At 53.2% G+C, this 15201-nt stretch overlaps 1 protein-coding gene across 1 annotated transcript in view; it reads right to left on the reverse strand.

Annotated features, from left to right (window-relative positions):
* The window catches only part of DISC1 (DISC1 scaffold protein), a 242247-nt gene that overhangs the window by 138850 nt on the left and 88196 nt on the right, over positions 1-15201 (reverse strand). Inside the window, exons 7-8 of the mRNA XM_053667294.1 lie at positions 12333-12387; positions 7931-8033 (exon numbers count right to left, since the gene is read on the reverse strand). Coding sequence (XP_053523269.1) covers positions 7931-8033; positions 12333-12387 — 158 coding nt within the window. The remainder of the gene's footprint in view (positions 1-7930; positions 8034-12332; positions 12388-15201) is intronic.

The raw sequence follows: 15201 nt of genomic DNA on the forward strand, positions 1-15201 counted from the left end.
TGTTGCTCTTGGTGGCCTGACTGAACATACACCCCATTAAGGGCCACTGCAGTCCCAAGTCCTGCTGGAAACCTTCTGTGGACAAGGACTTGTAAGATCGGGAAAACACAGCATTTAAAACCTGAAGACCAGTGTCAGGGCCTTGGCAGAAAAGCCCACGGAAAACGGCAGTTCGTTCCTGGAGGGAAAAAAACCACAGGCATCACCAGTAGCTTCGCTGACACAGAGCGAGGTCACGAGGAAGACAGGACCTTCAACTATTTGGAGTTGAAACACGTTTCAGAACTCGGGCTCTGAATAGGAGGACTTTTTAGGGAAATGTTAACTCACCCATTTTTATCTTTTCCTTTCTAAAGAGTGATATGTGCTTTTTTAAACAGCTCAAAAACAACTAAAAGAATTATTTCAGTAAATGTGGAATAAAAAGTCCAAGCCGCAGTGAGCATTGTATTGTTGTGTAATGGAAAGCAACTTTTTTCTTAGCGGTATGTAAAGTAACCGTGGTGCATTTTCTGTTCCCTGAAGGACATCTGCTATCTCTACAGTCAAGCAGACTGAAGTCTAGAGAACTGAGTGTCTCACTGAAGCTTACGAAGTAATAAAATACAGGGCAAGTTTCCAACTCAAACATAACTCCTCTTCAGTCCTAAACCGTGCTGTTTACTTCTTCATTATTCTTCTTATTTAATAGGCACATTTCGATCTGATATAAACATGGCAAAGGTTACAAATGTCTTGCCACTTCAGAGGCACTCTGGACACCCAGCAGGTACCACTTCTGTCCCTGACAACCCCAGTGTCCAATTGCAGGCTCACATAAATACCTTCTGAGACTCTACTTATTGCTTATCACGTCATGGAAAAATACAGAAAAGAGCCAGGCAAAGCCCTGCTTCCCAGGAGGTTACCATCAAATAAAGGGGAGGAGACTGTTGCAATAAATGGGCACACGTGCAGTAGCAGAGCTCAGAGAAGAGAGGTTGCTCCAGAAGGGGAGGCGGCAGCAGGTTCCACGAGGGAAGAATGCAAGGTTTCCAGCGGAGACCTGGGTGACCTGGTGACATGGCGAAGAGCCTTGTCTGCCTGGGAGGAAGCGCAGCGACAAGGAATAGGTCCTAACACCAGAAGGCCCCGATGGCCAAGCTGGTGGGTTTGGACCCAATGAGGGTCCAAAGTCCCAATGGGGAGGGTAGACGAGACTACCACAAGCTTTGCGTTATAATAGAAATACAATGAAAACATTTCCCAGATTTGTGATTTCTATCCTGGACAATGACCAAGTTAGGGCTGTTGTGGTGGGAGCCCCGATGGAGCTACCCACCCTGCTCTGGCGGGGGGCCTGTGGAGGGCCCACCCTGGACCCCTCCCCGTAGGTGTGACTGCCTCCAGGAGGGTGGACAGGAGCATCTTGTCCTGTGTTCCAACGTCTCCTCTCAGCCAGGGCTCAGGAAGCCTCGGCCCTTCTGTCGGACCCCGTTTCCAAGCGCAAGATTTAACAAACAGCGGGGTGGGCGCCCACTGTGCGCCCCGAGACACCAGGCAAAGTGCACCTCTGTGTGCAACCTCCTCCTGAGACTGGTTCGGGCAGAAGAGGCCTCGCAAAACACACTGGGGGGGGGGGGGGGGCGGGCAGGACCAGAGTCAGCAAGGGCCCGGGCAGAAGGTTCGCCGGAGACGGCCTCAGACCCTCGGGCGGCTCATCCCAAGCCCTGGGGCCTAGGCCCTTAACACACTCGAGAGGTCGCTAATTAAATCCCGGGTCCCCTCCTGGAGCCTGAGGACTATGGCTCGGGAAAATGCATAGTGACGGACGTGTTACACATGCAGAAGGAGCTGAATTCCCAGAAAGACACTTCACATCGAAGCGCCAGCCGCGACAAAATGTTGCACTGCCCTCGGCCCACATTTCAGGGGCAGGCTGGCCTCAGTCCCGAGCCCGGGAGGGTGAATCGCGCTCCTGGCTGGAACTGGCCAAGAGCTCCATGAGGAGAATTCGGAAAAGTATGAAGTCCTATCCCTGAACAGAGTCCCATCAGTGACCTGGTGACCCCAGTCTCTGTCGCCCTAACAGGCCCTTTCCTAAGCGCCACAGGGGCATTGCTATGGAGACGGTTGGCCCGCCTCTGCCACCGCCCTACACAGGTGCCAACCGACTCACAGCACGGGGAGTGAGCCTGGGCGTGCACTCGGCTTTCTTAAAGCACCTGTCAAAATATTTTATGCTATCAATAACAAAATTAAAAACCTCTAGGCATACGGTGAAGTCGAAGCTGCTTTTACCTACCCTGTGGCTTCTAACTTTATCCCCACCCTGAGTTTAAATACTTACACACACACACATACACACACACACACTTCATGGCATCTAAGGTCACTCGTGCAGGCCGTTACTTGGCAGCCCAATTATGTGGATTCCAGGCTCTCCTTATATGAATTCTCATCTAGTCCTCACAACAAGCCAGGAAGAGGGTCTGCTCAGGACTGAGACCCAGAAAGTGACCAGCCCAAGGTCCCAAAGTTCTGGAGATCCCGCTCGAGGTCACTGAACTCGAACTTGGTTCTTCCAAACTCATGTCAGGTGTTCATTGCACCAAATGCGGCTCAATTAGTGACCTGGCCACCTGGCCACGAGTCACCCACAGCTCAAGGGAGAACAAGGGGGCTGCGGCTGAACCCCGTGCTCAGGGGGCCATTTCCCCGTCAGTCCCCAGGGCTCTCTGTGTCTTCCCCTGGGGGGACGCCACACTCAGGGTTCTTGCCTGGGCCAAAAGACATTCCCATCTGCAATGGTCCTCCTAAAACTACCTACTTGTACCTACTCAAATCTGAGCTATATTTCTTTACTGGGAAAAAAAATAAAGACAGTACTGAAACCATCACACCCCACAAATAAGGACAGAGTCCCGCATCTTTTTCCAGCACGACACCAGACCTTCTGAGGCACACCAAGCTCAAGGCCACATGGCTAGGCAAGAGGGCACCCTCTCCGTCAGGAGACCCCCCTCAGCTCTGTCCGGGGGCTGCTGGGAGCTGGGTGAGCCGAACCGAAGCAACAGATGAACACCAGCCACTGCCCGCCCTTGTCCCCACACCTACCTTGGAACTGGAATTGACTGTTTTCTGTGCGTTTGACTTCCTACTTCCTGTCACTGTGACTTCCCGACAGTGGCCAGCAGTTTCTGTGGGCAGAGCCCCGTGGCTGGTTTTGCCCATCGAACACGTTAGAGCATCACTCGTTTCCCAAAGAAGACACAGGGAAGTAATGCCGGGAAACACGGGATTACACGCGAAACTCGGACTCTTCTAACAGCCTGAGAAAATGTGGGGCCTGGCAAGTATACAAACAAGCGGCCCGATCACTCACAGAAATAGGACCCTGACCACTACCTGCAACAACCTGCACAGGAAGCCAACCGCGCGTGTCCACAATGACCAGTCCAGGGAGTGGCCTTGATGTTGCTTTACGGGCAGCCAGGCTGCTGTCTCCAGTAACAATTCAGGACGCTGAACATCGTTTCTGTAACAGTTGGTCAAAACGGCCATGACTGATTAATGACTGACCGCTTCCCTAATTTTTGGCTCTGCTTCCAACTGAGGACCAACCAGAGAAAGCCAGACACGTTCCCCATCCAACCTCACCGGATGCTCTAATAGCTGCTTCCTGCTTCCCCGGGCCAGCAGCCTCCAACCGGCAGGCCTGGAAGCTTCCTTTCGCCCACCGTGCAGCTTCCTCACTCCTCCGCCTGCCTCTGAGTCTCTGCCCAAACCAAGTGAGGGTGGCTGACTCTCCCTCTATCGAGGGCTCAGAGTACCAGCCTCTGCTTCTTCCCACTGGGTGGGCCTTCATTTACCTCCGGGCACCGGTCCCTGACCCTAGGGGAGCAGAAAGGGCCGGAGCACAGCCGGCCAGCGCCAGACCAGCCCATGCTACCTGTCGGGCTGCGGAGGAAGAGCCCGGGCAGGGCCTGGTGGCCCGCCCAGCACTGCGTCCCAGCCGCAGTGCCGACCCAGTTTGAGACAGGATCCAAGGCAGAAGGCCAGGGCCAGGCAGGAAGCATGCTTGCTGCTGAATCATAAACCTGGGTTATCACCCCATAAATATGCTCCGTTTCTTGGCAGGAAAGGTCCTGGGAGCGGGAGGGGTGAGGAGGCCACAGCTGTGACTGCGCCCAGACACAAGCGCTCGTGGCTGGAGGCCCACCCGTGGTCGGCAGGACCTAGGACAGCTCCAGAGGAGCTGGGCCCATACTGCCCATTTCCGCCTCCCCCGTGTCAGCCGTACGCCCACCACACACGCTCTAGAAGGTTCTGAGCCCATGCCCTTGCTCTGCCCCCTGGAGGCCAACAGCTTAGTGAGGCACCAACACAGTCAAGGCCTCCAACGGGGGTAGAGCTTTCAGTGAGGGCAGCGAAGGGGGAAGGGGCCCTTGCCCAGGCTCGGTTCCCGGCCACACAGCGCCCTGTGAGACCTTTGCTCTCACTTCGTTTCCAGGCAGCCAGTTCAGCCAGGTGGGCCTGGGGCAGCCTTCTGTGGAAAGAGGCCTCTTGACCTTGACCCAGAAAACCCAAGGTGAGGCCAGGGGCAAAGGGCCTGAAGGGGGCAGTTGGATCAGACCTGCTGCAGGCCTCGGGGAGACACACTTCTCCTCCTTGGCTCATCTTACTGGGCGGAACCAGCCAGGACCGTGGGCAGACCTCCAGGGCTAAGGTTAACAACTGGCCTGGGGGGAGGACTCAGCAGGACTCTGCCTTTGAACTCCACCCCGAAAACCAGACGGACAAAGGAATCCTTACCATCAAGGAGTAGTCCACCCTAGTTCAGTGGGCAGGAGGCTGCACAGTCACGTGGGGCCAAAGCCACCTTGTCATAAGGGAAGTAGATGCCACCACGGTCCTTTTGCTACCAGTTCATTAGCCAGAACCTTCAGCAGTAAGTGACGGCGGGCTAAGGGGTCTCCTCCTGGCCATATCTCCTCCCACTCATTTTGGAAACTGAGTCCCAACAAGGCACGGTGCCTTCTGTCCTGTGCTTTCACTCTCAGATCACTTGGTCTGGGGACATCAGCTGCCATGCCATGAGTGGCCCAATGGCAGGGCCAGGGGAGGGAGCTGGGAAGACGACCGAAGCCCCACCCCACATCATGACAGCGACCTCACACGGCCCTGAGCTGGAGTTACCCCCAACGCTGCTTCTGGATCCGTCACCCTCAGGACCCATGTGAAATAACAAATGCTTGTTGTTTCAAGATAACCTTGGGGGGAACTGATCCCACTCTAACAGAGACACGTGCCTGTTTATGCATCAAGGCCTTCACGAATAAGAAACTTCCATTTCCTGAGTCTTGGGATGCTCTTAGAACTTAGCAGCCCTGCTATGAGGAAGCCAAGCTGGAACAGTGAGGCTGGCAGGGACGGGAACCAACACACAGACCAACCTGCCAGCCAGACTTGCACATGACCTTGGAAGTGGATTCTCCAGCCCCAGTCAAGCCGCCCGAGCCATCCCTGCCTGGTTGCACATCCATGGACAAAATAAATGACTAGTGGTATTTTAAGTCACTAAGTCTTGAGGTCGGTCTGCCATGCAGCAATCGGTAATGTGAACAGAGCCTGGTATCCGAGAGTGCAGTGCTGCTGGAACAAACCCCGTAAATCCCAGGCATTGGCACTGGGACCAGGTAGAAGCTGAACAGCCTCCGTGAAGGCTGGAAGGGAAGCAAGAAAAACACCCCTGGAAGCTGGATGGAAGGGGGCCCAAGTAATGCAGTGACAGAAAGTCTGGAAACATAATCAACCGAGGTCGTCGAGAAAAGAGTTCTTGATGAAGTTCATCGTGTAGCCAGAGATTCCAGGCAGAGTACGGATGTGCCCACTGGCTTCTGGTCGCTGCCTCTGATAAAATGTAAGGGAAGAGAGAGGAATAGAGAATACCCTGTTCAATATGAAGAAGCTAGGACTTGCTGAGTTTAACTCACTCCCCCCTCCCCTCCTTCCCCTCATAAATAAATCTTAAAAAAATAAAATAAAATAAAGCTATTTTTCACTCTTAGTTTCTGCAGATCGCCAATGATTCTCAAATTAAGAAAAGACCCCATTCCATTGACCAAATCTAGGATGGGGGCAGTGGGGGTGATGAATTGTAGAAACTTTCAGACAGACAGACAGACAAAAGGCCCTGTACAGTCTCAAGGGCATCCTTTAAGATCTTCTGCATTCACTGAGGCTTTGAAGAATGCCAAGGGCACGGCCTTCCGCATTCACAAGACAGCCCCAGACAGAGAAAAGGCTGCCCCTCAGGGAGGCCTGTCCTCATGGCTTCCGTCTAATGAGTGAGGCTTTGCCGTTCTGTAGGGGCTAATGCAGGCCCTCCCTGCTGGGGCGTGTAGCTCAAAAGGAAACGGAAATCACGATGTGTGCAGAGGCTGCAGGAGCACGTTGACCACCCTGCCCCAGCCCCACCCCTGGGGATCTGGCCGTGAATTGGGAGACCCGTCCCCGAGGGCCGAGGAGAAATCCAGAAGTAGGGAGGTGGAGAGCTGAGCTCCCAGTCCGGTGACCTCGGGACTCCCCAACTTCCCCCGCTGATGGAAGAACTAAACAGAAAACCCAGGCCCCACACGCGATACGCCAGCCTAGGAATTTTTTCCTGGGGCTCTAAAAAGAGATTATTCACATTTGAGAGAAGGCTGTTTCTGCTGCCTGGATGATGTATCTCCTCCCTTGGGCTTAATGGAGACACAGCCACCTGTATGCCTGGGAAAGATGTATCAATGGAGAAAGGCAAAGCCCTCGCTCAGAGGCAAGACTGTGTTCACGCTTCTTTTTTTTTTCTCTCTGCAAATGAGGCCATAATTCCAAGTAAATGGCACGAGAAGCTGTTAAGAGCCAAGCCCCCCTGTTCCCATTTCGATGTTCTCCTGGTTGTAAATAATCCACATGACTGCGCCCGGAACTCGATTGCTCGTTAGCTGCCAACACTACTTGTTTAATGACCTGAAGAGCAGAAGCTGCCAATTATTGTATTGCTTCTTAAAATGCCATTTAAAACCCATACATGTAATTATTATACCTTTCTGCTAAGTTTTTATGATTCGTCTGAAGCTGATGAGTTGTACATTCCTTCAGCCTATAAAACTCGAAGTGTACTTGAGGATGTCAGCACACAGGTGGGCTACATGTCCCCGTGTCACCCCCGGACCCTGGCCCCGATCTGCCACCTCTTAGTAACGGAGTGACCTCAGCCCGAGGGCATAGCCCAGGGCCCCAGTCTCCCCCTCTGCCCCTTGAGATCCCCGATCTCTCCCACCAAGCTAATAATGTAGCTGTTGTGCAAATAAAATAAAACAACACAGCAGAATGTTTAAAAGTGCTCTCCAAATGATAGGGTGAGATGCTATTTTCAGAAACTCCTGTTTTCAACCCCCCAATTAACGGAGTGATGTATCCCTTAATAACTGCCAGAGGGGGGAGGGATTGCGATCTGTTGAGAATCTTCAAAAAGCTATAATGTGTGACTAGATTGTCAGGCTGGGTGCCTCACTTTGTCTCATGTTACCGCTCCTCCCCCTTATAAGAAGGGGTCCGCCACACCCAGCAATCCTCACTGAGCATCTAGAGATTCATAACGCTCCAGAGACACCGGCTAGCATGATGGGGCGCACGCAGTGCGTCTAGTTTTAAAGTCGTCGAGGGACAGGAAGTGGAAGTCCAAAACAGGGCACCTTCACAGATGTGCGGATGCATATTTCAGAGCCTTACCCGTCCCTTTATAAGGAGACCGTGGGTTTTAGTGACACTCCCCTCAAAAGCTCTGCAGTGTGTGTGCGTGTGACATAAATCACAGGCAGAATGTCCATCGAGGACAAAACATGGACAGTGGTGGTCATCGGTCCATTTCAACAGCTTCGATGTCTGCTCTATTTCCAGTTACCTGATACGGCGAGCATTTTGGCTTCAAGCAGCGCCGGTAGCTGGGTTTCAATTTCGTGAACTTTCTTCCTGAGAGTGCCGCACAGCCTCTCGGTCCTGCACACCTGGAGGGAGACCAACAGCCATGAATCGTCGTGGCAAAAATCAGAAGGCGACGGAGCAGCCAGGTCGGAGATTCTGGGTTTGTAAGTACTCAAAGGGGCGATAGAGTAATTGGAAGAGAGTTCTCAAAAAGCAAGCGATGCAGGGAGGAAGGGAGGCAGGAGGGAGGAGCAAAATAAAGCCAGCACTGGCAAACTCCCAGCATACCCTCCAGGACACCCACACACAAAAGCACCACCACCACCACTCTGCCCGCCCTCCTCAGGGCCTTTGCACTGACTCCTTCCTACTGAAATACTCTTGCCCCAGGCGGCTCAGCCCACTGACACCCCTCAGGGCTCTGCTCACACATCCCCTGGGAAGCAAGGCCTGGCTGACTGCCTACCGAAAGCAACACCAATCCCTGGCAGGGTGCTTCAGTTGGTTGGAGCATCGTCCCATACACCACAAGGTTGTGGGTTTGATTCCTGGTCAGGGCACATGCCTAGGTTGCAGGTTGAATCCCCAGGGCATGTAAGGGAAGCAACAGATCAATGTTTCTCTCTCACATAGATATTTCTCTCTCTCTCTCCCCCACTCCCCCTAACATTACTTGAACAAAAATATATCCTTAGGTGAGGATGAAAAAACAACCAGCACCCCTCCCTCTCCTCCTGCCTTTACTCTGCTTCATGTTTTTCCATGGCTTCCTCTCCAGCTGACACATTAGTTGTTCTTATTCCTTTATCATTCCTCTCGTCTCTCTCTGCCGGGGCACAAGCTCCACGCGAGCATGGACACGCGAGCTCTGTCCCGTGTCTGGCATGCGGGAGGCAGTGGGGAAAGGGGCACAGCCCTGAGAGGAAGGGCAGTGTGGCAGGCCCCACGGAGTCCCGGGAGACGCTGTCTGGTGGACCCTGGGGGGCAAGTACTTGCTGGCGAGTTGATTTGAAAAATGACAAGTAGAGTTCAGGGAGATTTGCAAATTTTATCATTTATTTTTCCAGGATACTCTAAATACTTTGCACATTTTTCTTTGTTTTTTGTTTTAAGTAACAATCATTTAGCCCTGGCTGGCATAGCTCAGTGGATTGAGCGCAGGCCTGTGAACACACGATCACAGTTCGATTCCCAGTCAGGGCACATGCCTGGGTTGCAGGCCAGTTCCCTGCAGGTCAGTTTCCAGCAGGGGAGGCACAAAAGGCAACCACACATTGATGTTTCTCTCCTTCTCTCCTTCCCTTCCTCTCTCAGAGATAAATAAATAAAATCTTTGAAAAAAAAAGTTTAAAATCTCAGTTTCTTTTTTCCCCAAATGTCTTAGGTTGTCTTTTATTTTGTTTGAAATAAAAATACCACAAATTTTTCTTTTCTGTTTCAGACAAAAACTTTGTGTCCAATTCATGTCAATACTCAGATTAATGTGCTACTTGGAAAAACTTCCAGTTCAACAGAGGCACATGGCACAACTGGATGGTAACAACGGGACGATGGAGGGTGACCTGCAAAGAGGGTGCTCCCTCTTGCTGAAAATACAAGATTCCATTCAACGACTAAAATTAACCCATTTTGGCGCACAGAGCCCAGAGAAAATATAAAATTTAGTAAGAACCTAACTCTCACTGGATACCATCCACTTGAAACGTTTCGCTTATCTCAGACTGAAATTGAGATTGCTCTTGGACTCCAGGCAGAGCTCACCATGCGGCCTCAAACCTTCTAGCACTTCTCCTACGGCCTCGAACGGGGTCTTTTCCAGCTGTAAGTACCCAAACCTCTTCATGAAACGCTCTCTCCAGATGACAGCCACAGCGTGTGGCCGCGGTGACAAAGCCGCACCAGCAGAGCCAAGCACCCACATGGCCAGGGCATCAGCGGTCCTGGGGTTTGTCGGGGTGCCAGCACTGGGAGTTAAACGGAAGGTGCTCGGTCACTGTCCCCCCAGAGCAGAGTCTCAGGCCGACCTCCACACCTGATGACTGACACGCCCCCTTCCCTGCATCTAACAAAGTCATCGAAGCCCGAGGACATTTCTGTTACCCCCACAGCACCAGCCCCTCCATCACCCCTCCATCTCATCCAGTGAATGTCCGATATGTCTGATTTTAAGTTAGCAGTGTCTGTTCATCGCAACTGGGCCAGTTTCCCCTTTGTGGAGCAAATCTATCCTTTGGGCTGTCACTGTTAATAAGAAACCAGCTCTCTGAAGCTTTTTCAATTGCAAAGTACATTCTTCCAGGCACTGCTGGATATAATCTAATAGCTACCACTCTCCAGATATCCCATCTATTTCCAACTATCTCTTCCATCTCGTTTATCCCCTAATTACCTTTGGTTTGGGGAACCCATAAGGATAGAAGAAACACAATGGGTGCAGAGAAGGTCCTGTCCCCCTTTGAGGGAGGAATCAAAAGGTCGTCATCTCTCTGACTCTAATCCACTGAGTCAAGAAAACTCTGCCCAGCTGTGACTTCCACCCCCAGGTCACCAGTCGGTCAAGTCCAAAGCAGAAAGAAAGTTATTTTGTGTGACCGGGTAGTTTTGTTTCAATTCTCTGTAGACTAATGATGCCCCTCACCACACACATATCTGCCTGCATACAAACCCACCTGTACACACACACGCACCAAAAATGTGAATCTCCTTTTTATTTCCAAATAAAATTGGACCCTCGGGAACTCACCATCAATGGAGCTTTTACATTCTAATCTTAGACGTGAGTTCCTTGATCGTATGGAAAAGCAAGGGAATTAGAGGCTTTGCAAGTGCGTCATAGAAGGCGTGTGCACAGAGCTAGCCACTTCCGGCGCTGGGGCAAACCCAGCAGCTTTAATGGGCGCGGGAGGCCATGCCTAAGTCCCAGAAACACAGGGGAAAGGGTGCTTCTGCCACCTGCCCATCTCTACCTCCCTGGGCTCCTCGGAGGTGGCAGTGGCAGATGCTGACAGGGCGTGGATACTAGAGAGTGACCTCGCCGTGACTGTGTAGGCGGAAGTTCAGGTCTGCTTTCTCATGCCTCCGCTCCTGCTTCACATGACAAAACTGGTAAAGCCAGTCGGCCTCCCCTGTCCTTCCTGTCCATCAGGCTGGCCCCGGTGGGGCCAGGGAGGGCTCAGCCCCGCTCGGCGGGGAGCCCAAGAGAAAAGCCCTTTACCAGGGCTCTGCCTGGGGACTCAGGCAGGCCCCTCCAGCCCTTCTCTGGGCCGACATTCCTGGGACCTTCTCCTCCAGGATCCGGGGCCCTGGGCCCAAGGCCGTTGCGTGGACAAGACTGAATACCCTAACAGGAGGCTGTCATTTCCCCACAACAGCTCATCAAACTGCTGTGGTGTGGTGTGGTTTTTGGCAAAATCATTTAATGCCATTTTCAGAAATGAATTAGACACAGCAACTGGGAGAAGGACCAGAGTAACCTGGAGACTTTTGCCAACAACTCAGCCCCGATCTCGGCTTAGCCGTGTGCCCCACGGCAGGTCCTCCTGGCCTCCTTCCCTGGGCACTGAGAGCAAAGGAGATTTCCTTCCAGGCCAGAGGACCCTCACCTGCTTCATTCTCTGCTCAGAAACCTGTTCTTTTTGCCTTGCGACCATCATACAACCACCCCTGGCTCCCAGGCCCAATGCAAACACTCCATGATTCACACCCTGCTCTCCGCCCCATGTTCAGGGACAGCTCCAGAGAGTAAGGGCTCCCCCTTCACAGTGTGTGGCTCACTCGGCTGGGCATGCCCATGTCTACAGGGAAGGCTCTGTTCTGCAAACTGTGGTCGTCCTAACCAACCAGGACACAGCTGTGCAGCTGGGCTGACTGCTTTCCTAGGGTGTGGTGAAGACCTCTTCTGTTCCTACACAGACCAAGCCTGAAGTGGCATGTAACCGGCAGGTGAAATGGGCAAAGAGACTCTGAACTCAATGTGAAAGCTTTTATAAAACAACACCTGCTACCCCATTTCCGGATGTGAGGAACCGGAACCCCGCCCTCCAGGAAGGAAAAGTACAGATTTCCCACGACGATCCCATCCCGAAAGGCTTGCTGAGCGAAGGCATTTATTCGGCTGTGCACAGCAGTGCTCACTGTCCTTCCCCCTCAGTGACCGCTCCCTCTGAAGCATAGGCCACGCCATGGGTTCCAGCAGGACCTCGAGCCAGGCCCTGCACATGGGAGCCACCCGGGCCCTAGCCCTCTGGCTCAGCGCTTCGCTGCAGGATGAATGGTTTTGCAAAGTCTGCATTCCTTCCAGAGCCCACACGTTCTCTGAGCCAAAGGTGAAATGAAGTCAGAAGACAACTTCAGAGATTTGCCTAGAAAATGGGCGTACTTACCTTCGCAGTGATCTCTTTCAGCGACAGGGCGAGCGGTTTTACCCTTTCCTGGAGGCTGGAAGAATTAGAGAGAGGACATTGGTCTTCTTGGTACCACAGTTCAATTCCACCCCACATAAGAACCCTGGGGAACACTGGACCTGTGTCCATCCAGTGGCTGAAGAACAGCAGGAAAGACGATGCCACACACTGGCTCCACTTGACCATGGAGTTGATAAGCTGCCAGGAAGCAGACTGACCCCTAACAGGGCCCCACTTAGGCCAATATTAAAGCCTGTTGTTGCTTCCAAGGGCACGTCTACTGAAAGGGCGAAGGAACGACCGCGATGTGCTCCTGGCGACAAAGGACTCGAGTCGACATTCCTGTAACCACCTTCCAAAAACGGCAGTCTACCCAGGGCGGCGTCTGGCAGGCAGGCAATGAAGTTGATCTCTCGGGGCAGGTACACGGTGCCGCCCACACATTTGTGCGGAGCACCTCCTGTTCCAGCCGCACCGGGGGCACGTGTGTCTACGTGTAAAGCACACCTAAAACGGAGTTCCCCTGTCTTCAGGCTTCCCCTGCCTCTTCCTCCCCGTGGCACTAGTCACCTCGACATATTCACTTATTCGTGTAACTTCTCCCCCACCCTTGGAATGTAAGTTCCACAAGTGCGGCAACTGTCTATTGTATTAACTACTGCGTCCTCAGTGTTTAAGACAGTTCCTGGGGCCCGGAAGCAGGCACTCAGTCAGTATCTGTTGAACGAATGAGCAAACGAAACGACTCAGGTTTCCTCAGCATGGTTACCTAATGGAGAAGAGCCCATGCAGACCCTCCGTAGAACACAAGGCAGGACGAAAGCATCACTCTTAGGAAAAGAGACAACCATCGCTTGGCTCAGACTGCTGCGTAACAAGTGTCGCAGGCAGACTGTTGTCCCCGGGTGGGTGATGGAGATGACAACTTACGCAGCGATTTAGAAACTATGGGGCTGATGGGAAAGCTACTGGGAGAGGTGGAAAGAACTGGGCCTCAAAGGAAGAAGGGGGAAGAATGAAACTTCTGGAAGGCGACGAACGCAGCTGCACCAAATGGCTCACAGTCAATGGGGAGAGATGACGTGAAACAGGGAGGGGGTGACAACTTCTCATAGAGAAGGGGGTGGAAAGGACAGGAGTAGGGGGTCCTTCTGCATCTACAATGTGTACTTCCTTGGAAAACTAAATGGGGAGCAGCTAATGGTTGTTAAACCTCGGGTGGCGGGGAGGGCGATAAATGAGATCCTGTTGTCGTCCATTGTGTTTGGAATGTTTACCACTGAAATCACTTTTAGAGGAACACCAAGGACAGTCCATGGTCAGTTCTGAAGGCCAGGGAAGGGTTCTGAGCTTCATCCCACAGTTAATGGGAATCCGTTCCATTTTGGAGCAGGAAAGCAGCAAGGCGGAAACGAGTTTTTCTGGAGTAGGTGGCCCTGACACATGATTTAGAGCGGGGAGTGCTGATGGGACGAGTCAGCAGGCGCCTTCAGCCGAAACCGGACGGTGAGGTCCCGGGGCCTGCAGAGAGCGGGGGAGGGCGGGGAGGGGAGGGCGGACTGGGCCGCCAACTGCCTGCCGCTGCAGAGCAGCGAGGGCATCTGACCCGGGGCGGTCACTCGTGTGTCCATCCACAAGGTCACGACCCCTCTGATTTCCGTGGTCACCTAGTAAGTCAGGAACATGAGCACAAAGACATGGTTCTTGCCTCCACGGCCACCGAACGGGCGCTCAAACTGGAAAGAAGCTGCAGGTGCCAGAAAAGCAGCGGCCCCTCGGTCTAACGGACCAAGGGGAGGCCAGGTCTTCTGGGGTAAGTGCTGGGGGGAGGGGTCGGCCTATGGCAGGGGTTGCAAAAAACAGATTGCCCGTCATCAACTGTAAGAACTGGCTTTGAATACGGCCACCTGCACCAGCCTGTGACTTCTGAGCACAAGCAACCTCGCTTCGATCGCAAACGCCCCCACACCGGTGTGGGTCCACTCTAACCAACGCCCTCCCGCTGCAGGCCTGCATTCTACAGAGGGGGGTGTCCCCGTCGAACTGACGTCAGCCGGACGCAGGAGGGGAGAGGTGAGCAACGGCAGGGCTTGTGGCAGCAGAGTTTCCGGAAACCAGGAGCCACGAGGTGACAAAAACCCATGTGCTCAACTGGGACAGTGGGCAACAGCTGGAGGAATCCCACCCCGAGAATCCCAGACACCGGCCGGACAGAGACTGGCTCTTCTGGAGAGAGGTGAGTCTGAGGGGCTGTGAACAGGGGGAGTGGCAGCAGACCACGCCCCCGGAGACGCTGGGGGGGGAAGGGCAGAGGAGCCGGGGACGGGCCTGCACCGGTGCCGCACGGGCCCCTGCCGTCTGCTCTCCAGACCGAAAGCCTTGCCAGGCCCGTGGGAATCCGTCCAACCGGTAACCTCAGCAAATGGCTCACCACAAAATTGATTCCGTATGAGCATTTCATAGTCTCTCAAAAATAGCTGCTCCCAGCCACACACAAAGATGAGTTCAGCCACTAACAATTAAGACGGATGGGCAGTGGGTCCACTCGCTGACCCTAGAAACTTAGCTGACCAGCGTGGCGGCATCTTTACCCAACACTCAACGGGCCAAGCACTGCCTTCCGAGGCCGACAGGACTCCCGGGCCTCTGGGCTCGGCTGCGGCCCTTCCCCAGAAGGAAAATCGGTCTGCTCTGCAAGATCCATGTTTCAGCGGCGAGGCAGCGAGGCAGGTAATTGAATGCGTTGTTTTGTATGTGATCTGATTTATATCTAATTGATTTAATTTATGCCATGCTACTTTTTGCTGCAGATTTACCTGCCTCATTATGGTTTTCATGGGCTAACAGG

Source organism: Artibeus jamaicensis, unplaced genomic scaffold, assembly GCF_021234435.1.
Source record: "Artibeus jamaicensis isolate MK-2021 breed Jamaican fruit bat unplaced genomic scaffold, CSHL_Jam_final contig_467, whole genome shotgun sequence".
NCBI lineage: Eukaryota > Metazoa > Chordata > Mammalia > Chiroptera > Phyllostomidae > Artibeus > Artibeus jamaicensis.